Source organism: Rhinoderma darwinii, chromosome 5 (assembly GCF_050947455.1).
Source record: "Rhinoderma darwinii isolate aRhiDar2 chromosome 5, aRhiDar2.hap1, whole genome shotgun sequence".
Lineage (NCBI taxonomy): Eukaryota > Metazoa > Chordata > Amphibia > Anura > Rhinodermatidae > Rhinoderma > Rhinoderma darwinii.
Genome location: NC_134691.1, coordinates 49,372,652 through 49,399,759, shown reverse-complemented (window position 1 = coordinate 49,399,759; position 27,108 = coordinate 49,372,652). Strand labels below are relative to the sequence as shown.

Genomic DNA, 27,108 nt, shown 5'->3' with positions numbered 1-27,108 from the left:
TCAATCAAAACCAAACACTGCAGAAAATTATACAGATAACAAGACAGTGACAGAATCTGTCCCGTAAAATGCTTCACAATTTCAATTTTAGATTTAGTTGTACATTATGGACTCAATCTGCAGAATTAATTATGGTTGATCTGTATGAGCCTTAGTGGCAAAGTGTAAATTTGAATAAATTTGAATATACTTTCAATGCAAATAAACGCTCTAATTGTATACATAAACTATAGCTGTTAATACTACAGTAAAATGTAAATAATCTGGCACCGTGGTGCCAGGTTATTGGAAAATATGAACTGCTAGTGGTTGCCCTGGGGCATCAGTGGCTTAAGGCCCTTTCACATGGGCCAATGATTGGGCAAACGAGCATTCATATCAACGGTTGTTCCCGATCATTGAGCTGTTTAGACGACGAACGGGGAAACGCTCATTTATTGGCTGATTGTATTGTTTATTCTTGAAAAAAAATTATCGTTGTTGGCATCATATTTCCCTGTGTCAAGATGGAGATGTGCTGCCGACATAATGGAAATGTGTGGGAGCGAACGACGATTGTAGTAACAAGTGCTCGTCCCCATGCATAACCAATCATTGCTCCTGAAAGGAGCAACGAGCGCTGATCAATCAGCTGTGCAGTTGATCGGTGCTCCTTTTCACAGCCCATATTGGCCAATATAAAAGGATCTTTAAACGGGGATGTGTCTGATTTTAGGCACTCAACATTCCCTTTGCTCTGTCTACAGACCGTTCCTCTGCACAGATCATTAGACGGTGACTGCCAAAACTTTCATGCCGCAGGATAATTTCTAATCCAGCATAAAGATTGCTGAGTGGTCAGGAATTTTAGACTAGGAAGTTCCGGGTTAATGGAACTTTTAATCACTACTACTTAAATTATCATTATTATTTTTTCTATAAAAATCAATAAATACCTCATAATAATTAACAATATTTGAAAATGAGCAAAAAAATACAATGACCTATGTAGTGCTGTATATTAACAATAAAGTGGACTAATCAATTATGGGAAAGAAATATTATATGAAACACAGGGTCGGTCTAGAAAATCTTCCAGTGGACCAGGCTCTGACACAATAATGGGCCCCAATACAACAGAGCCCAAAAGACCCAGAATAAGAACCCAATTTGAACCAATATGGTTGCCATGAAAAATTATACAGGGTTGTCAACCAGCAATCGCTGCTGAATGACATAATTGCCCACACTTGCCATCGATGAAGGATGAGTGACAACCTCTGTGGGAGCTGCAATGGTTTTTCCAGAAACAGATGTAACTAAGAAACAGCTGATACATAAAATCTTAAAGGGATTGTCCACTTAAGACTATTAGGGCATATGGATGTCATAGAGGAGGACCCCTGCTCAGGATAGTATGGGTATTACTAAATTTCCAACAATCAGTATCTATCTATCTATCTATCTATCTATCTATCTATCTATCTATCCTAAATTGTTGATTCCTAGCTTAAAAAAGACTCACTTAGAGCAGAAATATTGCTGGTATCTGTACTATGGGACAATAAAAAGATTAACTTTTTTGGAATACTGACGTCATCGCTTCTTCCTGTGAATCCTTAAGCGGGCTGGAGATGGCCCAAAAAGACGGTCTGTTGCATTCTCATATCCCCATTTAAAGTGACAGTGGTGCTGTCCTCATCCCTATTTTTACAATTGTTGATTACTACGTCCTATAGACAATTATTTAAAGAGGCTCTGTCACCAGATTCTCAAATCCCTATCTCCTATTGCATGTCATCGGCGCTGCAATGTAGATAACAGGAACGTTTTTAAAAAACTTTCATTTTTGGCCAAGTTATGAGCATTTTTATATATATGCAAATGGGGTTTGAAATGGACAACTAGGCGTTTTTTTTTCGTTATGTCCAACTGGGTGAGTATTGTGTTTTTAACTTGGCGTGTTTACGTGTATGACGCTGACCAATCAGTGACCAGTCAGCGTCATACACTCATCTCCATTGATTTACACAGCAGCGATGTGCAGCCACATAAACAGAGATTAACGTTAATCAAGTGTCCTGATAATGAATACACATGAAATCCAGCCTGGACGTCATGTGTACTCAGAATCCTGACACTTCTGAATCTTTTCTGTGAGATTTCCACCAAGTGAAATGATGCTGACTGGTCACTGATTGGTCAGCGTCATACACGTAAACACGCCCAGTTAAAAACACAATACACGCCCAGTTGGACATGACGAAAAGAAAACGCCCAGTTGTCCATTTCAAACCTCATTTGCATATATATAAAATAGCTCATAACTTGGCCAAAAATGAAAGTTTTTAAAAAAAAAACACGTTACTGTTCTCTACATTGCAGCGCCGATCACATGCAATAGGAGATAGGGGTTAGAGAATCTGGTGACAGAGCCACTTTAAGTAAATTCTATTTTATGTCTATGACACCATAAAAAACGATTTTTAGAAACAACTGTATCAACATTTTTCAATGCATTGTAAACAGTAATTTGAGTTATATTAATGAGCATGCAAACAAATTAGATTTTTACTTAGATTGAACATGCAGTTTTTACCTATAGCTTACTTAAAGGGGTTTTCCCATTTTTTTTTTTGTAAATAAACTTAACTCCTTGTATAATAATAAAGTATATTAGTAACGTTCCATTATACAAAAAATAAGCTTTATTTACATAACACAGGAATACCTCTTTAAATATGGCAGTCATATGTAGAATAATGTTCATATTTTCACAAGATATAATTAATAATTTTTACAATAGAAATCTTGATGTTAAATCATGCACCCTGATTATATTTACTATTTTTTTTTATTATTAAACACTTTTTCTAGAGCTATATGTTATTTAAATCTTGCTGACTAGAACACTGTAAATGTGAAGAGACAAAAATACAGTGGACATTGAACGCTGCGTTTTATCCTATATACAATATCAACATCGATTCCATGTTTTATTCCTCTATTAAAAAGCAATGGAAAAAGGTAAATGTCGTTTTGGGCACAACCAGTAGGTAAGGATGCAGAGGCTACAGTATACAGATTGCACAAATACACACGTCTCGAGAGGTTTCACAGAACAAAGCCAAGGTAAAATACTGGGTGAGATGTACTGGGCTCCTTCCTTACAAGTGGACCCAACTCGAGACTTCATGAGACCGAGTTGTCTACTTGTGAGCGGCGCGTAGTACAGCTACCCCATATTATGCTCACTGACAATATATTTGGTAGTGCTGCTGTTCAGTAGGGTATATCCTGTGAATGAAATCTACTATTGCCCCAGTGTCTCGGCCATGTAGAAAGCTGCTGTGTGAAGATTCATTCTGATGCTGGACGCTGTGTCTATCATCAGGCGGAAACGTACGGTGGAGGAGGTTCTTTTGCTTCTCCCGCCACTTTGTCTTCATAATGAGGTAGGAGGACCTGAGGAAAAAGAAGATTCCTGTCAATAAAAATAACGATTCTGGATATCCTAATAGACATATTGCCGAATATCCTTCCCCAAGTTATTTGAAACATTGGTTGCTAGGGATAAACTGCCTAACTACAGCCTTTCATATGTGGATGTCAAGCAGCTCCTTAGTAACCAGGCTATATCAAATAAGACTAAATTTTCACCCTGTTTATACACTCAAATGTATATGCCAGCAAAGTGCCCATAGAATATCATTAGCAAGCCATTTGTCAAGAGTTATAGGTTAATAAATTAGGCGCATTCCTGGTTGTCCGTGCACTAGAAAGTTAAATCTACTCCAGGTATGAGCTGGAGCAGATTTTTTGTTATAATTGACAACAGTTTCTGGTGTAAATTACAGAAAATGTGTTGGGCTGCAGGAGGCCACACCCCATTATGATAAACCACACCCACTGTTTATCAGTAAAGTGACGTGGTCAGCTCAACTCACAATTTTTTCCGCAAATTGAGACTTTTGATGTATTCACCTCTCAGCTGTAAGACGTATTAGGCTAGAAAGGTATAAAAGGAGCATTTGGTCTATCCACTTCTGGCTTTGACTACAAAAATGGCATCAAAAACTACGTTTGAATCAAGCCTTAGGCCTGTATGGGTTACATTTGCTGACAGAAAGCAGAGGACCTGAAAATTATAAAATCATCCCTTTAAAATTTGTGATAAATTATTCTGTTTGCAAGTTATAGATTTCCAAATTGGTCTATGCCAAAGGTGGTTTTTGCCCCTGGATTAACTGAAGTTTAGAAGTATGATGGGTTTACCTTAATGAACATTTGTCTTCTTTCAGTACTCTTACTTCATACTTCTTTAACTACAGTATGTCATATTGGATATTTGCAATGTTAGAGACAGAAGAATCCTTGTACTTTCCTGCAAACTACATTGCCTTGTGAAGTATTCCCCCCTTGTGCTTTTCCTATTTTGTTCCATTACAACTTTGAATTATAATTGGATTTTGGGGGGTTTGTACCATTTGAATTACACAACATGCCTACCACTTTGAAGTGACTAAATATTTCTACTGTGATACAATCAAAACTGTAGACAAAAACCAGAGATCTTGAATGTGCATAAAAAGTACAATAACGTATGTTTTTCTTTAAGCAATGGCTTTTTTCTGGCCACTCTACCATAAAGCCCCGCTCTGTGGAGTGTATACCTTCTAGTGGTCCTATGGACAGATACTTCCATCTCCGCTGTGGATCTTTGTTGCTCTTTCAGCGTTATCGTTGGGGTCTTTGTTGAATCTCTGATTAATGCCCTCCTTGCCCAGTCTGTGAGTTTTTGTGGGCTGCCTTCTCTTGTAGTTGTGCCATATATTTGTCATTTTGTTATAATGGATTTAATGGTGCTTCGTGGGACGTTCAAAGATTGGGATATTTTTTTTTATAACCCAACCCTGATATATAGTCACCACCACTTTGTCTCTGACCTGTCCGGAGAGCTCCTTGGTCTCCATGTTTCTTGCTTAGTGATGTTGTAGACTCCGGGGTCTTTCAGAACAGGTGTATTTATACTGACATCATGTGACAGGTCATGTGACACTTAGATTACACACAGTGGTTTCTTATTCCGCTAATGATCTGACTTCTGAAGTTAATAACTTTGACCAGAACTTATTTAGGGGTTTCACAACAAAGGGGGTGAATACATATGCACTCACATGGTTTCAATTTTTAATTATTTTATTTTTTATTTCTTACTAAACAATGTTTTTCTTTAAATTTATATCAATTTGGACTATTTTGTCAGGTCTATTACATAAAATCAAATTTAAAATCTATTTTAATTCCAGGTTGTAATGCAACAAAACAGTAAAAGGAGCCGAATACTTTTGCAAGGCACTGTATGTAGTTAACATTCTAATATATGTTACCAGTACCAGCCAGTGAATTCCAATCACCAGCCACCATACATCCAGTCAGCGCAGCACTTACCTTTTCCACACTCCTGCTTTTCTGCCCCAAGAAGAGAATTAACTGCGCCAATTTTCACCCATAGCTAATTACATACTACTAAAATTGCAACTGCCCCCTACCCCTGTCCTGGGGGCACAGAGCAATTGCACCTTTCCCAAGTAGTCCATCTTTTGAGGTCCAAACCTTTTATTTGACCCCCATGCTTCTGTACCTCTTTTCGCATTAAGGGTATGTTCACACGGCTTATTTTCGGCCATTTTTCAGGGCGTATGCGGCTGAAAAACGGCCATAGAATTGGAAGCAGAACGTCTCCAAACATCTGCCCATTGATTTCAATGGGAAAATGGCGTTCTGTTCCGAAGGGCCATTTTTTTACGCAGCTGTCACTTCTTGAGCCATTTTTGGAGCCGTTTTTCATTGACTCTATAGAAAGTCAGCTCCATAAACGTCCGTAAAAAACGCAGCAAAAAACGCGAGTTGCTAAAAAACCGTCCGAAAATCAGGAGCTGTTTTCCCTTGAAAACAGCTCTGTATTTTCAGGCGTTTTTTGCTAAGCATGTGAACATACCCTAACTATAAACCAATATTAAAAATCTCAGTAACTGGCTTAGAAAGAATTTATCCTCTTAGGCTATGTTCACACGGGGTATTTTGCCGAATTTTTTGACGCGGAAACCGCGTCGCAAAACTCGGCAAAAACGGCCCGAGAACGCCTCCCATTGATTTCAATAAGAAGCGACATGCCCTATCTTCGGGCGCTTCCGCCTCTGACCTCCCATTGACTTCAATGGGAGGCAGGAGAAAGCGTATTTCTCGCTGTTTTATGCCCGCGGCGCTCAATGGCCGCGGGCGAAAACGGCGCGATAATTGCCGCGAAAATCGGCTTGCAGGGAGAGGAATATCTGCCTCAAAGTTCCAAACGGAATTTTGAGGCAGATATTCCTCCCCCAAAATACTCCGTGTGAACATAGCCTTAATTTGTTTTTGCATCCTTCCATCCTTATTTTGTGTTTTAGTTGCTTTTTATACAGCTATGTACAATGCTTGCTGATTCTGTAAACAGATAAACAAACGAGTCTTTTATACATCATGTCGTAAGTGTCCCTCTTTGGCTGTCTAAACTGTAGCTAGATATACAATTTTCTATTATATTACTTTTATTGCCTCTCCGGAGAGCTGCTGGTATTGCGGAGCGTAGGATATGCTGTTTGAAATATAGACATATCCTGATTAATGTGGAAACTGCAAGGGAGGATACAACTGCAGCTGCTGCCTGCAAAACACCATTACTATTGCTGAGATTTTCCAGAAATTTGGCTACATTATCATTGTCCATGTCTCTGATGCAGCAGATTCATTTGAGACAAGTTTGTAATGCATCGGGGAGTAAATGTCAGACTGCGGTGGGACGTCATTTATATTACAGTACGTTAGCTCTTGTCCTAATTCCTAAGTTCCATTTTTTTCCTGGATGACTGTATTTGTGAAAGTAGGAAAAACATTTATTAGATTTTGAGCAAGCAAAGTCCTCTGAGATGCTGAGTCATTTAACGTGAAATACTGGGATAAATTTATTAGAAATATTACATGGACAAGTTCTGGCTCTCAGCTGCCATTAACATGAGCAATGTCTAGAGCAAGTCATCTGAGACAGTTTTCAGGACTCTCTTACGTTTTTAAAAAGTTGCATGGCTCGTGATAACTATCAAAAATACTAAAGACAGTTTTTAAAGAGGTTGTCTGCTTTGGACTATCGCATTTTGTTAGACGGGAAAGCTAATCACAGGGTATCCTGCTGCTAGGATCTACAGCGATCAGCTGTACCCTGTAAGGGGAGCCTTGCAGCAAGTGTTTAATTCCCCTACAGCTCCACCGCAGGGGAAATAAAGCACTACACATTGTCTATTGAAATCAATGGGCTATGACTGTAATCCATGGATGTTTTAGGTCCTCCAGACCAAGAGACGCTCTTTGTAGCTGCTCTCCACCCTGGCTAAAAGGTGAAGGTCCTGAATGGAAGACCCCACTCTATTAACTCAGTCTTACCTATTGGAAAATTAGTTTTCTAAATCAAGCATCCCTATTAAACAAGCTCTGTACCATCTCTGACCTGTTTTACTTGTGTTTCTCTTCTATACGAAAAAATAGTAGGGCACAATCTGTTAGCCTATTAAATAAATAAGATACCTCCTATCAATACAATTACTATGATCCTACCTGCTGGACAGAATTTGGGTCCTGTACAGATCGGCAGATGTTGAGTAATTGAGCAGAGTATTGCTATAAAGCAAGGGAGTAACTACCAGGGTAGAAGACATAGCTATGGGGCCGAACAATTTAGGTGGGTCACATCTGTATCCATTCCAAGTTTTTTTTATGAAGCCTGTTGGTTAGCAGCTGTTCCGCTGCAGTGTCCAATATCATTCTACTGCAGCATGACTTTTTTTGCATTATTGCTGTACTGTGGCATAATTGTGGGCATTTTACCTACACTGTAACGTCATTATGTGTTTTCTTCCTATGCTGTGAAGTCACTGTGTGCATGATGACATTTTTGTGTGCATTATTCCTGTGTTATGAAATCAACATGTGACATCACTATGCACATTATTCCTGTGGTGTAACTTCATTGAGTTAATTTCCCTTTACATGTATGTTATCTGTGTGCTGTGACATCACTGTGCGCATTAACCGTGTACTGTGAAATCATTTTGTGTATTATACCTGTGCATTTAGAAAAGAAGCTTGGCACATAGTGGAGACAAAAACAATTATTAGCTTTTCATGTTCTGAAAACACTTCCCAAAGTGGTTACGGTGGAGATGGGCCTCACTCCAAGTTTTGATATTTGATATGGGCCCCATTGTTACTTGTTATGTCCCCATTTAATGTAAATGTGTCTCCATATTCTAAGGGTAAGGCCCCATGCACACGTCCGTAAAAATAGTTCGTAATTGCGGACCATAATCGCGGTCTGCAATTACACACCCATTCACTTCTATTGACCACGGACACCTTCCCGGACACCTTCCAGTATATTTGCGGGTAGGTGTCCGGGCTGTAGAAATGTACCACAAAAGATAGGACACTATATAGATACTTTGTATGGGAGCACGGGCCGAAAATGCAAGTGTCTGTCCGCGGCCGCCAGCCAGTGATTACGGGCACGGCCGTGTGCATGGGGCCTAACCCCACATTGGACAATCTTTTCTTGTAATCTCTAATTGTAAAAAGGTTCCCTTGTCAATAAGCTGATCACAAAGTGTCCCCCTGTTAGGACCGAAGCAATCAGCTGTACCCTGGGTGGAAACCTAGTAGTAAGTACTCAATTTCCCTGCAGCGCCACCACAGGTAAAAATTAATCATTACACAGTGCATATTCAATGGGTTGTCTGTGTAATGCAGGACAGGACTGGTCCTCCACAGCGAGAGATGCTTGTAACCGCTCTCCACTCTGGCTAAGAAATGAGGAACCCTCTATTAACTCAGCATATGAAAATGGGTTTGAAAAGGTTTTAAAGGGTTTTATCACCAAAATAAAGTTTTATAGAAATCTGATTAATTAAAAGATGAAAGTAAGGTTTGCTCACCTAATAACTCCCATCAGAAGAGAATTTGTGCTTAATACTATGCACAAAAAACCCATTGAAACCACGTTCATCTATTTTTTACAGACTATCAAAATACCATATCCCCAGGCCTAAATATTTGTAGGGGTTTTTAAAGAGGTTGGCCCACCTGGACAACCCCCATCTAGGCCCGATTAGAGGGAGGTGCCCTGCTTGGGACAATCCTCTGTGAGCCCCAGTGATATCAGATAATCGCTAGGGGTTTCAGCTGATAACCCGTGTGGCTGCATTTAGAAATGTGGTTGTCCAGTTAAAGGGTATTTCCAAAATCATTTTCTAATCTCTGAGGGCCCCAACGCTGGGACACCTACCAATCCTAAGAACAAGGGTCGCGAACCCCTAGATCCTGCTTGACCGCAGTGAGGGGGACATTGAATGGAGCGTTGGTCGAGCATGCACGCTGCTGCTCAATTAAAAGTCTATGGGAATGACGGAAAAAGCTGAGTACAGTGCTCGGCCGTTTTTGTCATTGTCATAGAAAGTGAATGAAGCACCCGGCGCATGCTCAACCGCATCTTGGTACGCGACCCCCGTTCTGACATTTATTTATTTATTTTATTTATTTATATCCCTACATGATCTTCCTATTGGGGAATAAGGTTTTAAACCTGAACAATTCCTTAGTTCTTTCTATTTTTACAATGTTTATTCCTTTCAAATGTATTATTAATAATAAATAATGGTAATAAATTCTGGTTGACAAAAAAAGAAAAACAGAACTTATATGTATAAATGAGCCCTTTATTGTGATTATATCATCATGAATTACTGTGGCTACTGCTTCTGTGCAATGACCAGGAATAACTTCTACTTTGTAATTGATGTGTTTTGGGGTCTATGACAACACATTTCCCTGTACCGCACTCAACCTCTCTCTTTGAGGGCCAAATCATCACAGCATGGTATAGTCTGCAGACAGGAATTTGGTTTTCCCACCGAGGTTAGTAATGATGTCCTTGGCTGCCCTTGGACAGAGCGTCTATGAATCAGTAGCTGGAATATCAACCAGTCGGTACACCACATCTGCTGGAGCCCAGTATGTTACGCCAGGATTCTGTTTCACTAAGAACATAGCGCTCCACAGGTTAGTGTGACTTATCAGGACTAGATGAGACTTCACAAGCCGTTCACAAACCCATTACTGCACATCACGATAACCTGTGAATTGGAATTTGAAAACGGAACATTTTCCTGTTTATCGCCTCTTTCATCCTACAAAACTCACTAAACGCCTAAAGGCTTATAATAAGGCTCACATTCTAACGGACTTAAGGGGGTTTTCCATGTTCTAACAACTGATGACCCATTCCCCGAATAGGTCATCAGTATATGATCGGTGCCGGTCTGACACGCCGACCCCGAACGAGTCAGCCGCTGCGGTGGCCTGTGGGCACCGGATGTTGTGGCCCTTTATGCAATGTACGGAGCCGGAAGCAATTGACTCCGTACATAGCATAGCGGCTGTGCTGCAGAACTGCAGGTCTGCTCCTATTCAATTCCGTGGCCAGAGCCAACTGCTTCCGGCATGTACATCCAGTGCACGGACGTAACGGACCAGCTGATCGGTGCAGGTTCCGGATGTTGGACTCCCACAGATCATGTACTGATGACCTATCCGGTGAATAGGTCATGCGTTGTCAGAATGTGGAAAACCCCTTTAATATGGCGCATTTTAGTGTCTGTTTCATTAGGACAACCCTTGTCCATATGCCCTATTAGGGCATAGGGAGGTTCTAGAAGGCGGACCCAGAGCTAGCCTTTTATCTGAATGGCTGGCATGTAATACAACGTTGTCTAACTGGCTGCGGCTTCCCTCAGCAAATTTAACTGTTTGCCGGCTGTGTCGAAAGCAAGACCTGCGGTGATCATGGCTCCTATATGAAAGAAGATGTTTGTGGTGACACAACCGCTTTAAAGAGCACCGGCCACCTCTCATGACATGTCTATTTTAGTAAATACTTGTATTTCCCATGAACTAACAATTCTGGAACATATTTTCTTAGAACTCTATGTGGTGCCGTTCCGGTTGTTCCTCCTAGAAATTTATAAATAAATTGACAACTGGGTTTTGCCATTCCTCTTGTCGAAGGAGCATGTCCGTACACATTCTAATACTGTCCGCACTGATTACACTTTGTCAGTCTGTATAGTGACATGCCCCCCCAATTGGTAACACCCAGTTCTTAATTTATTGATACATTTCTAGGAGGAACAGCAGAGGAATGTCACAAAGTAGATTTCTAAGAAAAGATACTCCAGATTTCATGGGGAAGCAGGCATGTCAGGAGAGGAGACAGATTCTCTTTGAATGCTCTGTTGTATTATTATATTAAGAAAATGTACTGCTAACAATAAGAAAAAAAAAAACAACCTTTATAATACTGAGGTAGATAAAGAAAAACTGATGAGAAAAGAGCAGTGGCAGGACTAAGACGACACATGAAGACTGAGATATGTTATGCAGCGTCTATATACAAAAGGCTAATGATTCCATTGAGGGCTTCTCCCGGAGGAATGTCACATTAATGAAATTGAATCCTCTTCTGAATAATGCATTTGTGCTTGATGGAAAATACACAGTGTTTAATTTGCAGGCAGACCATGAGCATCCACATGAACAGAGCTTTGATTAGATAGAACCATTTTACTGAGAAGCTTCTTGATGATGTCATATTCTGCCAAAATGAGATCATTTTCCTGCACTGCACTTGTTATTTACAAGCGAGCAACAACTTCAAAGGCCGGCTATGTTTGGAATACAGATAGGGGTCTCCAGAAAAGAACCCAACCTGGTCTCTTAGGGGATGTTCAGACGGGGCGCATTTGCGGCGGATTTGTAGTGCAGATTCCACATCACAAATCCGCAGCAATTTACAGTACCATACAAGTGGATGTGGCTTTCAAAACCCCATTTACGTGTAGCGGGAAAAAAAAATCTGCAGTATGCTGTCTGTTATAGAGAAGCCGCAGATTTTCACTGTCGATTTCAGCCTCTGCGATGCCATGCGTTCTGTTACACAGACATTTTTAGGATATGTTCACACAGGGCGGATACGCTGCGTAAAGGCACAAAGCGTATCCGCAGGGAATTCCAGCTAAAAGCCGAACCAAATTGTGGTGCAGTTTTTCGACCGGAATATCCGCTGCGGAAGTCCTGGACTTAAAAAAAAAATATATGGATACTTACCATGGCGACGCGTCCCTCCGACGTCCAGACGTTCTGCAGCCGTGGGATGACATTTAACCCCATGTGAACGCTGCAGCTGACGTTTCATCATGGCTGACGTTTTCATGTGATTGACTACAGCGGTTACATGGGATGAAACGTCATCCCAGGAGGCCGGCCTGGACGGAGAAACACAGAATACTGGGTAAGTATACAGTATTTTTTATTTTCTGAGTTACATTTTTGGCGGCGGAATCGCTGCGATTCCACCGCAAGAAAATGCAACATCTGCTATTTGTTGCAGGTTTTACCTCCCCATTAAATTCAATGGGGAATACCCGCAACAAAAAAAGCAGCGTTACAATTGACATGCTGCGGATTAAAAAACCGCACCACAAGTCAATTTCTGAGCGGTTCTTCCAGTCATCATTTACGCAGCATGTGGATGAGACTTGTTCAAATCTCATCCACTCTGCTGCTTCTGTATTATACTGCGGATTTTCCACCACAAAATCCGTTGCGGAAAATATGCAGTATTTACGCTGTGTGACCTTACACTTAATGTGGAGTCTGCACCAAAAACTTGGTCCTATATATGGCACGCCACCGTCAACTATACAATTACAATACCGTTTTGTTTTGCACATTGTATTACTGGCTGGAATGCACCCGTTTGAATGAGGTCTAAATATGACTTTTGGACATGCCAATCTAAAATGTCAGAAGGGTTAATAGTAGTGACGGTCATGAAGCTGCGACTCCAACAGTTAATGGCTTTGTCTCCATTGAAATCAATGGAATTTAGGCATCATGTAGACGGCACATAAAAAACTTCTTTATGCCTCCGTATGAAATACGAGGCATGGAGAGGTAGAGTAGCCGGAGGTTGTACACAGCTGTAAATCAGCCATCTGTATGAGGCCTTACAGAAACCTACAGTTGAGAGGTCTGTTTTCCTAGAGATTGGCCAACCTCCCACAATATTTCCTGGGGTCCTTTGATGCTGGAGGCATAACTAAGAGGAGTTGTCATATATGCCAAATGGACTTAGGGCTCTTTCACACAGCGTTTTCCCTGTACACTTAACATATTTCATTGAAAATCTCCCATCGCATATGTAAAGTGTACCCAAAGCTCCCATTATACCGAAGGAGGCCAGGAGTGTTTATTTGGTCTTCGTCAGGCGGTAACGTAGAAGATACCTAAATCCAAAAGTCCGATTGTTTTCCAGGAATAGCACCAGTCTTGTCCATAGGCTGGGTTTGGTATTCTCTTGAATGGCGTTGAGCTGCAGTACCAGTAAATCGACAAGAGTGGCGCTGATTTCTTATCCCTGCGAAAGTTTTTAAAACAGGTTTCTCTTAAAACAAATGGTCTGATCACTACAGAGGGTCAGTAAATAACTTTTTCCCTTGCAGGGCAATTAGTCCATGTCTTATAGGGTTTTTAGTTTGTTACTTTGGATCAACTAGGGTAACTAGGATTCTATTCTTATTTTCAATTGGCAGATATAAATATTAGACCTTTTAAATGTAATGAAAGCCTTCCAGAAATAATAATACAATTTACCAATAGTTGCATGTTATTTAAAACGTTGTGAAATGCAATTCTTAAAATAAAACTTCATGGAATAAATCACTGATGTTCATGTTTAGATTTTTTTCGTGCTATATAGTACGCAGAGTAGCTAAACGTCTGCCATGTGCACCCTTCCCCTCACTGAATATATTATGACAGGGCCATTAACAGGCAGTGTGGAAAATACTCATTTAGGTGTCAGTATTTATACAAGCATTCGAGTCTAGTGATGAGTTCTTCAGTTTATGGTAGTATTTTACACTTGTGGTTTAAAGGGTTACTAAACGTTTGATAAACTTCGGACATGTCATAGTGTTCGGCTTTTTCCGGAAATCAATGTATTGGAGTACGGGATCAATAGAAACTCTATGAGCCCGTACTCCGATACATCAGCTTTCCGGAAAAAGCCGAACAGAAACGAAGTGGCTGAGCGCTCACTCGTTCTAGCAATTGGTGGGGGTCTCAGTGCTCGGACCCCCACCATCCAAACTTGACATGTTACTATGAGTTTGTCAAACGTTTAGTTACCCTTTAATAAAAAGAAACAAATGCTGGTGCTATTGTTCTAACTACAAATGTATATTCATTTTATCCTAAATTTCAGTAAAAACATCACAGAGGTCGAGGAAAAGGTCCTCTGATTAGAGATTTAATAATCACTAGACTTAAAAAAAAAAAAAAAAAAAAAAAGAAAAGAAAAAACCTTAACCAACTGTTCTTATAAAGTACATACGAAATAGATACAAAAATCTGTGTTGATAAATTCTTAATATATTTTTGTAGGGCTCCATTTTTCTGCTAAGTACAATTACAGTAAATATAATAATAAAACAGTATGCGGTAAACTACTAAGCTCTCCCTAGTGGTGGCTGCAGGTAGACAGAATTTTATCATTTAAATAAGCTGTCACTAGTTTAGTAATGCCCAGTCTCCCAGCTAATCTAATAGGCGCTGTCATACTGATACTAGTGAAAATTGTGTCCCAAAATGATTATTATTTTAAAAGTTTTGAGCTTTTTTCTAAATATGCAAATGAGAGTATGCAATGCAAAAACTGAAATCTGTGGCAAGTCCGCTGTGATATTTGCAACGTCTGAATTACCTGTCAAATATGCAAATGTTGGTGCAGATTAGTTGCGTATCTGCACCAACATTATAAGCAGAAACATTCCGCCACGTCTGAACATGGCCTTAAGGGGACCTACTTTAACCCCTTCGCGCTCAGGTCAGTACTATTACGTCCTGCTGAGCGCATCGTTCGCGCTCGGGTCAGTAATAGTACTGACCTGAGTTAACACGGCGCCATCTTTCCCCGGCGCGTGTCTGAGCTGTGATACCTGCTGTTTCCGACAGCAGGCTATCACAGCTTAGTGTGCAGGGACGGATCGCGGTGGTCCCCGCCGATTGACCCCTTAGAAGCCGCGTTCAATAGCGATCGCGGCTTCTTAGGGGTTAAGCTGCCATCGCCGGCCTGCTACACGATAGCGGGCCGCGATGGCTACTATGGCAACCAGAATCCTAACAATGGACTCTGGCTACGCCATCGACGGAAGCCTAGTGGGTCCTGACAAAGTCAGGACCCACTATGCTTGCTGTCAGCGAACAGCTGACAGCTCTAATACACTGCACTACGCATGTAGTGCAGTGTATTAGAATAGCGATCAGAGCCTCCTGCCCTCATGTCCCCTAGTGGGACAAAGTAAAAAAAGTGTAAAAAAGTAAAAAAAAGTTGTGTAAAAATAAGAAAATAAAAGATTTAAAAGTAATAAAAGTAAAAGTCCCCCATTTTCCCTTATCAGTCCTTTATTATTAATAGAAATATATAAATAAACAAATAAACTATACATAATTGGTATCGCCGCGTCCGTAACGGCCTGAACTACAAAACGATGTCGTTATTTATCACGCGCGGTGAACGCCGTAAGAGAAAATAATAATAAACCGTACCACAATCACAATTGTTTGGTCACTTCACCTCCCAAAAAATGGAATAAAAAGAGATCAAAAAGTCGCATGTACCTAAAAATGGTACTGATCGAAACTACAATTCGTTACGCAAAAAATAAGTCCTCGCACGACTTTCCTGATGGAAAAATAAAACAGTTATGGCTCTTAGAATAAGGCAACACAAAAAATAAATTATATTTTACAAAATGTATTTTATTGTGCAAACGCCATAAGACATAAAATAAAACTATAAACATCTGGTATCGCCGTAATCGTATCGCCCCGCAGAATAAAGTGAATATGTCATTTATAGCGCATGGTGAACGCTGTAAAAAAAATAGAATAAAAAACAATAGTAAAATTGCTGTTTTTTTAGTCACCACGCCACTTAAAAATAGAATAAAAACTGATCAAAAAGTCGCATGCACCCAAAGAAAACTACAATGAATTCCTCAAGGTCTCTGGTTTCCAAAAAGGGGTCACTTTTGGGGGTTTCCACTGTTTTAGCACCACAAGACCTATTCAAACCGGACATGGTGCCTAATAAATTAAATTAAATTAATTAAATGTCACCTCTACTTTGCTCTAAATTCCTGTGAAACACCTAAAGGGTTAATAAACTTTCTAAATGCTGTTGTGAATACTTTGAGGGGTCTAGTTTCTGAAATGGGGTGTGTCATAGGGGTGTCTAATATATGGGCCTCTCAAAGCAACTTCAGAACTGAGCTGGAAACTAAAAAATAAAATAAAAATGAGGCAATACTTCGCTTCTTACATTATACTGATAATGAGCCGTGCCCACCCCGAGATGACCCCAGTTTTGACCGTTTGTATAAACGGAGACCCCCATTAGACCGTTTCAGTGCCCTGTTTTCCCAAGCATACACCCCCGAGAAGTGTATTTCTGTTGATGAGTCCCTGGTACATTTTAAAGGGAGGCTTCAATTCCGCCAGTACCTGCCGGGTAAGAGGGCAAGGTATGGCGTGAAGATGTATAAGCTGTGCGAGAGTGCATCAGGGTATACCTACAGATTTAGGATATATGAAGGGAAGGACACCAGTATTCAGCCCCCAGAATGCCCCCCCCCCCACTTACTGGGAGTTAATGCAAAAATTGTGTGGGATTTGGTGCACCCACTGCTGGACCAGGGTTACCTACTCTACCTGGATAATTTTTATACCAGCTTCCCACTCTTCAATTGCCTCGCTTCCAGAAGTCCTGCGGCATGCGGCACTGCTAGAATAAACCTGAGAGGCCTCCCTAAGACTCTGCTTGGGCAAACAAGAAGGGGTGAGAGCAGGGCACATTCTAGCAGCAACATATTGTGTGTCAAGTACAAGACCAGGGAGATGCCACACCAGTACCCATGTACCTGTACGAGGTACCAGTACAGAGACCCCCAAACCAGACTGCATCCTGGACTACAATAGGTACATGGGAGGGGTGGACTTGTCAGATCAAGTCCTGAAGCCCTACAGTACTTCTGGAAGCGAGGCCACAGGCATCGTACCAGGGCAACACTTTTTAGGAGAAGTTCCCCAAACTGGCAAGAAGGGAAAAAGTCAAAAGAGGTGCAGAGTCTGCTATAAGAGGGGGATAAGGAAGGACACAATATATCAATGTGACGCGTGTCCCGAAAAACCAGAGCTCTGTATGAAAGAGTGTTTAAAAATTTATCATCCATCCCTTTATTTTAATTTACCCCAGTTTTACTCGCTCTGATCCACTTCGCACAGCTTACCCCTCCTCATCTTTCCCCTCTGAGCCCTGCTGTGTGCCCAGGCAGCTGATAACAGCCACATGTAGGGTATTGCCGTACCCGGGAGAACCAACATTACAGTTTATGAGGTGTATATCTCCGGTGGCGCATGCTGGGCACAATATATCGGACACTGAATTGGCATATATGTATAGAAAATTGCAAATTTCACTCTGCACCAACTGCTGCACATTATCTTTTACACAATACCTGTGGGGTCAAAATGCTCACTACACCTCTAGATGAATGCCTTAAGGGGTGTAGATTTTAAAACAGGGTCACTTCTCGGGGGTTTCAACTGTACCGGTACCTTAGGGGCTTCTGCGTACAAGACTTAGCACCAGAAAAGCTTCAGTAGGCCAAATGGTGGTCCTTTCCTTCTGAGCCCTGCCGTGTGCCCAGGCAGCTAATAACAGCCACATGTAGGGTATTGCCGTACCTGGGAGAACCCACATTACAGTTTATGGGGTGTATATCTCCGGTGGCACATGCTGGGCACAATATATCGGACACTGACATGGCATATATATAGAAAATTGCAAATCTCACTCTGCACCATCTGCTGCGCATTATCTTTTACACAATACCTGTGGGGTCAAAATGCTCACTACACCTCTAGATGAATTCCTTAAGGGGTGTCGTTTTTAAAACGGGGTCACTTCTCGGGGGTTTCAACTGTACTGATACCTCAGGGGCTTCTGCACACATGACTTAGCACCAGAAAATTCCCAGTAGGCCACATGGTGGTCCTTTCCTTCTGAGCCCTCCCATGGGCCCAAACGGCAGTTTATCACCACGAATAGGGTATTGCCACACTCAGGACAAATTGGGCAACAAAATGGGGTATTTTATTCCTTGTGAAAATAAGAAATTTTGAGCCAAAACTACCTCTTATTGGAAAAAAAAAATTTTTTTTTAATTCACAGCCCAATTCAAATAAATTCTGTGAAAAAACTGTGGGGTCTAAATGATCACAACACCCATAAATAAATTCTTTGAGGGGTGTAGTTTCCAAAATGGGGTCACTTCTGGTGGGTTTCCATTGCTTTGATATGTCTGGGGCTCTGCAAATGCAACATGGCACCCGAAAACCAATCCAGCAAAATCTGGGCTCCAAAGAACACATAGCGCTCCATTCGTTCTGAGGCCTCCCATGGGCCCAAACGGCAGTTTATCACCACAAATGGGGTATTGCCGAACTCAGGACAAATTGGGCAACAGATTGGGGTATTTTATTCCTTGTGAAAATAAGAAATTTTTAGCCAAAACTACCTCTTATTGGAAAAAATTACATTTTTATAAATTCACAGCCCAATTCAAATAAGTTCTGTGAAAAAACTGTGGGGTCTAAATGGTCACATTACCCATAAATAAATTCCTTGAGGGGTTTTGTTTCCAAAATGGGGTCACTTTTGGTGGGTTTCCATTGCTTTGATACCTCTGAGGCTCTGCAAATGCGACATGGCACCCGAAAACCAATCCAGCAAAATCTTGACTCCTAAGAACACACAGCGCTCCTTCCCTTCTGAGGCCTCTCATGGGCCCAAACGGCCGTTTATCACCACAAATGGGGTATTGCCGCACTCAGGACAAATTGGGCAACAAAATGTGGCATTTTGTTCCCTGTGAAAATAAGAAATTCTGATCAAAAATGACATCTTATTGGAAAAATTGTCATTCTTTTAATTTCACAGCCCAATTCAAATACGTGCTGTGAAAAAACTACGGGGTCAAGATGGTAGCAATAACCATAAATGAATTCCTTGAGGGGTGCAGTTTCCAAAATGGGGTCATTTTTGGGGGATTCCTACTGTTTTGGCACCTCAACACCTCTCCAAACCTGGCATACTGCCTAAAATATATGCTAATAGAAAAGAAGCACCAAAATGCACTAGGTGCTTCTTTGCTTCTGGGGCTTGTGTTTTAGTCCACGAGAACACTAGAGCCACATGTGGGACATTTCTAAAAACTGCAGAATCTGGACAATACATATTTAGTAGTATTTCTCTGGTAAAACCTTCTTTGTTACAGAAAAAAAATAGAATAAAATTGAAATTCAGCAAGAAAAATGAAATTTGCAAATTTCACCTCCACTTTGCTTTAAGTCCTGTGAAATGCCTGAAGGGTTAAAAAACTTTCTAAATGCTATTTTGAATACTTTGAGGGGTCTAGTTTTTAAAATGGGGTGTTTTATGGGGGTTTCTAATACATAGGCCCCTCAAAGCCTCTTCAGAACTGAACAGGTACCTTAAAAAAAAGGCTTTTGAAATTTTCTTAAAAATATGAGAAATTGCCGTTCATGTTCTAAACCTTGTAACGTCCAAGAAAAATAAAATAATGCTCTAAAAACTATGCAGATCTAAAGTAGACTTATGGGAAATGTGAACTAGTAACTATTTTGGCTGGTATAACCATTTGTTTTACAAGCACATGCATTTAAATTCGGAAAAATGCTATTTTTTCAAAATTTTCTCTAAATTTTGCAATTTTTTACAAATAAACACTGAATATATCGACCAAATTTTACCACTAACATAAAGCCCAATGTCTCACGAGAAAACAATCTCAGAATCGCTTGGATAGGTTTAAGCATTCCGACGTTATTACCACATAAAGTGAAATATGTAAGATTTAAAAAATAGGCTCTGAGCCTTAAGGCCCAAACTAGGCTGCGTCCTTAAGGGGTTAAAGAGGTTGTCTATTTTGAACAATTACTTTTTGATAGAATCGTTCCTCGATGATAAGCTGATCACAGGATATCTCGCTGCACAGATCCCCAGCAATCAGCTGGAATCGGTTAGAAAATTTGCCAGCAAGTGTTTCATTCCCCTGCAGCGCCACCACAGGGGAAATAAAGTATTACACATTTCTTATTTACATGAATGGGCAGTCTATGTAATGCAATGAATGTGCTGGGTCTTACAAAGCGAGAGCTGTTCTTTGTTGCCGCTGTCCTCTCTGGATAATAGATGAGGATGCTGAACAGATGACATCCATCTATTATTCAGGAATTCCTTTATAGGGTATTTGAAAACGGGCTTTAAGAAATGTTTCTTCTTTGAAAATTAACTCTACTCGGAATATCTATTATCACTCTTACATTTTAATCTTGAGGTTTCCCAAAAAATATTTACATCGGTCAAAATATACACATATTCGAGAATTCAGTAGTAAAGAAAACATGGACTCACTGTTGTATCATTGGTGGTTACGTAGACGAGGACATCTGAGGAGTTACGGTTGTTAATGTACCGATAGCAGTTCCACACGCAGCTGATCAAGTAAGCCTAGGTGCAAACACAGGTCTCATTTATTTCATTTAGTTGATGCAGTGACACGTGACATTATTACAAAACTGTCTACAAAGGAATTATATAAAGCCTCTGCTTCCTTTGTAAATGTATACAATTAGATACAAACACAACCTTATGCACCATGCTGGAACCATCAGTCATTACCCATTGCCCTTAGGCCCTGTTCACACAGAGGTTTTTTTTCAGGCAGATTTTGAACTGCCTGCACATATTTCTCGCCCACGGCCATTGAAGCTCTATGCAAGGACCGCAGGCAAAAAAACGCAGAGAAAAATGCTCAGAAAAGAGCACCGCAGGGTTTTTCTGCCTCCCATTGTTTCTAATGGGAGGTCAGTGGTTGAAACCGCATCAAGAATGGACATGGCACTTTTTTTTTTCCACAAGCAGCCAAAAACCACCCAGGAAAAAAAATGCTTCTGCCTCCCATTGAAATCAATTGGGAACAATTTCAGACATTTTTTGGCGCTGATTCGGACACAGTTTCCATATCAAAATCAGTGCCAAAAAACTCTTTGTGAACTCACCCTTACATCTACACGAATGTGGGGAAACTCAAACGTGAAAAACGCGATGTTTTTCATATCCGAGGTGCCCCCGTGCGAGTTCCGTTTTCACGGATTCCCATAGACTTGTGTCTATGGAGGGATCCATGAAAACTGAACAAAATAGGACATGTTCTATTTTTCGACGGACCCTTCACATCAGTCCATTGAAACAACGGGCGTGTGAACGTCCCCATTGAAATACATGCGTCCGTGTGACGGCCGTTGTTTTAATGGCCGTCACACGGACGTACTCTACTCTTGTCTGATAGACCCCATTTTAAGTCAGTTGGGTCCATTGGACACCATTGGGATCTGTTGTACAACGCAGATATGAACAGAACCTTATATTTCAGTCCCTGTGAGAAGATTAGCTCCAAATCTAATTTATGTACCACAGGCACTCATACATACCCTAGGGACAATTTTATCAAACGTCAATGCATTTATGTTTTTAGGATATGTGGATATGAGCAAACTGGAGTATCCAAAAGATACCCAAATAAATAAACAATAAATGTATATACTCAATAAAGATTCCTTGTGGCACAGACAACAGTCTAATTCAGGGCCCTTTATGTTTTGGGGAATGTCTTTTTTTAATTTAATTTTAGTTTGACTAACTATATTTACATATAGATCACAAATATGTTTTGTTCTTTTTATGGATTTGGTAGCTATTTCGTTTTAATTATCAAAAACTTCCCAAGGGCGGCCATGTTGGAGGCACACACTTTCTTTCTGTGCTGTCTGTTTAGAGGGATTGTTTTTTTCATGGCCACTGCCATGAATGAGAGTCAATTGACAGGGAAATCTCAAAGATTTTTTACAGTTTTCAGGAAGTAATTAAGAACAGTACCCTTCGCCAGAGATCAGGGTGTGACGGGAGATGCATTCTGTGTGTATAGTGTTGCTATTTTGCCTTTTCTAGGCCTCCAAGAGTACAATAGAGCTGTGATTCATTGACTTGCCATCTAATGATAATGAACTGACTCCGCTTATTTTGTCCCGATCTGTACAGAAAAGCTGACAATTGAGCAGCAGAAAAAAGGAAATGTCAGCATATTGTGACTGCTCAAATGGCCAGTGTGATAACTGGAATATAAAGATTTTTTTTCCATGTAGATAGACTCAAAAAGGTAAACAAAAACGTAAAAACACATTTAAAATTTTTTTTTTTAATAAAAATCTGATTTTAATAATATGTTCTTTTCTAATGATATATTCTGTTTAAAACGGTTACACTAGAGACATCTATACCCAGTTTAGTCCATGTTTAGTTATAAACTCCTGAATACATTAGCACATAGCAGTCCTCCATTGGTGAGGGTTACTGTATTATTGTAGATATGCTATAAAAGTATAATTGATGGGGTGGGTCTGACTGCTGGTACCTCCACTGATCTCCACAAAGCATGCATGACCACTCTCCATTAAAATGAATGATAGATATGAAACTGTTTGTCTCATTCACTTAAAAGCAGAGCTGTCACCTCTCCTGCAGGAAAGGGACCAAGCAGCGATGTTATCGGGACAAGTTAGGGTCCATCAGTCGAGCCCCCACTGACCAGACTTTTATGGGACATCCAATGGAAAAGTGTGAAAAAAAAATGGTCAATGTAAACAAGGCCACCTTTGGTTACATTTTGCATTCGCAGGTTCAAATAAAGTACTTCACTTGATCGAGAAAGTCCCAGATTCATCATGGGAATTATTTTCTAAATGTATGTGATAGAAAAGCTAATAGAGCCATAACACGGTGATATTAGTGTGAGCCTCATAAACAGAGCTCCAAGTCAAGAATTGTGCCATAATAATGTTTATACAAGTGTTGCCTGAACAGATGTATAACTTCAGGACTGCATCCAAACTTCCATAGAAATTAATGAAATAACAGTTCTAGATGTGAGCCAATAACATAGAAGACAATTAAATAACTGTTTTGTTAAGTATATTTCACAAAATGAATGGAAAATTAGCACAATCAACAATAAACTCTATACTAAAACTGTTGGAGTTCTTCTTGTTCAAGAGATGCTCCACCAGGGATACTATGTCTATTGTCTTTACCTCCTAGCCAAACTCATGAAAATGTTTTAAAAATGAGAAACAATGCTCCAATTGTGGGGACGGGTAGCCATCTTTGCTCTGTGAAGTTCTAGTTACACATATCAATACATTCTACAGCCCTTCCCCCCTGGAAAGTGCCAGAAGAATAACCAGTCCTCCTATGTTATGCGGAGTTTGCACCGCTCAGTCTCTACAGAACTGTGTAGATCGAGTGGTGTCACCGGATAACAATGGCACCTGTTGCAAGGCAGCAACCTGTACTTAAAGAGGCTCTGTCACCAGATTTTGCAACCCCTATCTGCTATTGCAGCAGATCGGCGCTGCAACGTAGATTACAATAACGTTTTTATTTATAATAAACGAGCATTTTTGGCCAAGTTATGACCATTTTTGTAGTTATGCAAATGAGGCTTGCAAAAGTCCAAGTGGGTGTGTTTAAAAGTAAAAGTCCAAGTGGGCGTGTATTATGTGTGTACATCGGGGCGTTTTTAATACTTTTACTAGCTGGGCGTTCTGATGAGAAGTATCATCCACTTCTCTTCAGAACGCCCAGCTTCTGGCAGTGCAGACACAGCCGTGTTCTCGAGAGATCACGCTGTGACGTCACTCACAGGTCCTGCATCGTGTCAGACGAGCGAGGACACCGGCACCAGAGGCTACAGTTGATTCTGCAGCAGCATCAGCGTTTGCAGGTAAGTAGCTGCATCGACTTACCTGCTAACGCCGATGCTGCTGCAGAATCAACTGAAGCCTCTGGTGCCGATGTGTCCTCGCTCGTCTGACACGATGCAGGACCTGTGAGTGACGTCACAGCGTGATCTGGCAGAAGCTGGGCGTTCTGAAGAGAAGTGGATGATACTTCTCATCAGAACGCCCAGCTAGTAAAAGTATTAAAAACGCCCCGATGTACGCACATAATACACGCCCACTTGGACTTTTACTTTTAAACACGCCCAGTTGGACTTTAGCAAGCCTCATTTGCATAACTACAAAAATGGGCATAACTTGGCCAAAAATGCTCGTTTTTAAAAAATAAAAACGTTACTGTAATCTACATTGCAGCGCCGATCTGCTGCAATAGCAGATAGGGGTTGCAAAATCTGGTGACAGAGCCTCTTTAAAGTGGTTGTCCAAGATTATACAACTGGGTATGCCTTTTTACCCCAGAAACAGCTACACTCTTGTCCATGGACTGCGTCTGGTATTGCAGCTCATCTTCGTTCAAGTCAATGAGGCTGAGCTGCAGTACCAGACACATCCCAGGAAAAACCATGGCTCTGTTTCTGGAAACTGGACAATACCTTTCATCTGTTACTATTTTTAAGGGAGTCTGAAAGACATCTCCAAAGAAAAATAACTTCCAAAAGGGATCTATTTTTCTACTAGTCAGATCGAGCTAGTGAATGTCTTTAGTTTAGAGATGTGAATTAATGTCACGCGGCCCTTGAGAAATGAAAGTGTCACGGGGCCTGCAGAGGATGGTGTGATGTGAACCCACTGGTATAAAAGAGTATCCAGCACACCAATTTCGAAACAAAAGGTAATTTTATTTTGTTTTTAATGCCAGTAGCAAAGTGCGACGTTTCGGTCTAAGCGACCTTCATCAGGCACTGATCCGTGCTGGAAAAACTGCATAGACGAGCGCTTGTGGTACTGATAGCGGCTGGCCGCTGTGAACCCACTGGTGTCACCAAGAAATTTCAGGTGGGGTTAAAACGGGAGTCTGAGGGGACCCCAGTTAATTACCCTTTAACTCCTATACAGGGATCTGGACTTTGCTGCTAGGGAACCCCAGGTTGCTACCTCCAGAGTAGTCTCTCTTGGAAATGGCCAATGTAAACAGACAAAGTACAAAATCAGCAGACAGAATGCAAAGTCAAGTATAGCAAAGATCAGGGCAGGCGGCAGGCAGACACTCCCGGTTGGTAGAGGAAATGGTCAGAGAAGGCGGCAGAGGTTTGTCACGGGACACAAGCAAGAGGTCAGAGCAGGTGGATAGTCAAAGGTACAAACTGAGGTCAATGACAGGAAATCCAATAAGGTATAACGCAGGGTATCACTAGATTAACTAGGATAAACCTAATTGCTCAGGCAATGGTGGACAGGGCGAGGTTCTTTTTATACCCTGGGAAAGCAAACAGCAGAGAGGGAGGCAGGAACGTGGTGTTGGCCAGAAGCTAGAGGACGCCATGCAGAAGTAAGTATACAGTGGCGGGGAGCAGCTGAAGCGACAATGGCCGTTACAAATATAAATTGGTGCAAATAGCTTTGAAGACATTTTTTTGTAGGTCATTGCTTACAACTAGAAGTGACGCTTTCTTAACCTTGGGCAAGGGGTAGGGTAGAATGAAACATCTATCTAGAATACAATGCTAACATGGACATTGAGAGCAGAAATTGTATTAACATAAGTTATAAAAATAATAACAGTTATGTTATAGGTATTTTATAAGTTTAGAAAAACATGACTGCTTTTTTTTCCAGATACAGCTCCTCACTCGTACGTACAATGACTGTGTTTGGTTTTGCAGGTCATTCACATTCAAGTGAATGGGGCTGAGCTGTAATATCAGACAGAGTCATTGTACAAGGGAGGCGCTGTTTCTTTAATCCAAGTGGACGGCAAAGTTTATCTCACATTGTCATTCAGGAAGGGCAGGTTACAAGGCCCATGACAGAAGGCTTAAGACACACAGAATCTGTGCCTGTTATCACTGCATGTCGCAAAAAAACAAGCAGCATGGCAGGTGGCAGCCATCCCCTAGTGCCAGTGAACTCTCACTTGGGCAACATGCACCTTGGATGGTGAAGAGTGTTAAGAGGTTGGGTAAATGTTCTGCAGTGTTCAATGTAGTGCGTGTTTTGATGTGCCTGGGCACCCTGGCATACCCTCTACACATACCGCTATGATTTCCTCACTGCTTGATCATGACAGGGATTCTTATTAATCAATATTAACTAGTAAGGTTGCTGTTGTCAACACTGGAGGCAATGGGACTCCCCTGCTTTTAATAAAATACTTGTAGCGGAGCCCCACTATCAGCTCAACATTAGAGATGAGTGAATTCCCTGAAATTAGTGTCAGGGTCAATTAAATTAGATTCCGTCCGAATAAATTCTCTGCGAATCGCAAGTGGCCCGATTTCTGACAGTCTGACTCTCTGATGTCTTCTAGGAAAAAAATTCCATACTCACCTCCTCTGGTCTCTTGTAGTGACATATCCCTGCCAGACTCCTGAGATGACGTAATTTTGTCCCATGTGACCGCTGCAGCCTGTGATTGGTTGGAGCGGAAACATGGGATAAAATGACGTAATTTCAGGAGGCCGCCAGGAACGCGTCACAGCATCAATCACATGGTACAAAAGAAAGTCATCTCCAGAGGCTGGCAGAGACACGTCGCTACGGGACACCAGAGGAGTATAGTATTTTTTTCTCTCCTCTTCTCCCCTCCATTTTTATTATCTGTAAAATGGCTATTTTGCCGATTTGTTCGATGCGAACCCCAAAAGTTTTGGATTTTGCCAAATCCAAAACTTTTGGGAAATTAGATTAGAATCAATTCGCTCATCTCTACTTAACATGTCCTAGTAGGTGCAGAGAGCCCCTTTAAGCATAAAAAATAAAGAATTATTTTCAATAAAAATAAAGACTGTAGTTACATCCCAGCTCTCCTCTATAACACAGCGC

The 27,108-nt window shown here is 41.0% G+C and overlaps 1 protein-coding gene across 1 annotated transcript in view; it reads right to left on the bottom strand.

Annotated features, from left to right (window-relative positions):
• Positions 1-2,340: 2,340 nt before the first annotated feature.
• Positions 2,341-27,108, bottom strand: part of LAPTM4B (lysosomal protein transmembrane 4 beta) — a 79,680-nt gene continuing 54,912 nt past the window's right edge. The window contains exons 6-7 of the mRNA XM_075828043.1: positions 20,684-20,779; positions 2,341-3,444 (exon numbers count right to left, since the gene is read on the bottom strand). Coding sequence (XP_075684158.1) covers positions 3,370-3,444; positions 20,684-20,779 — 171 coding nt within the window. The 3' untranslated portion in view covers positions 2,341-3,369. The remainder of the gene's footprint in view (positions 3,445-20,683; positions 20,780-27,108) is intronic.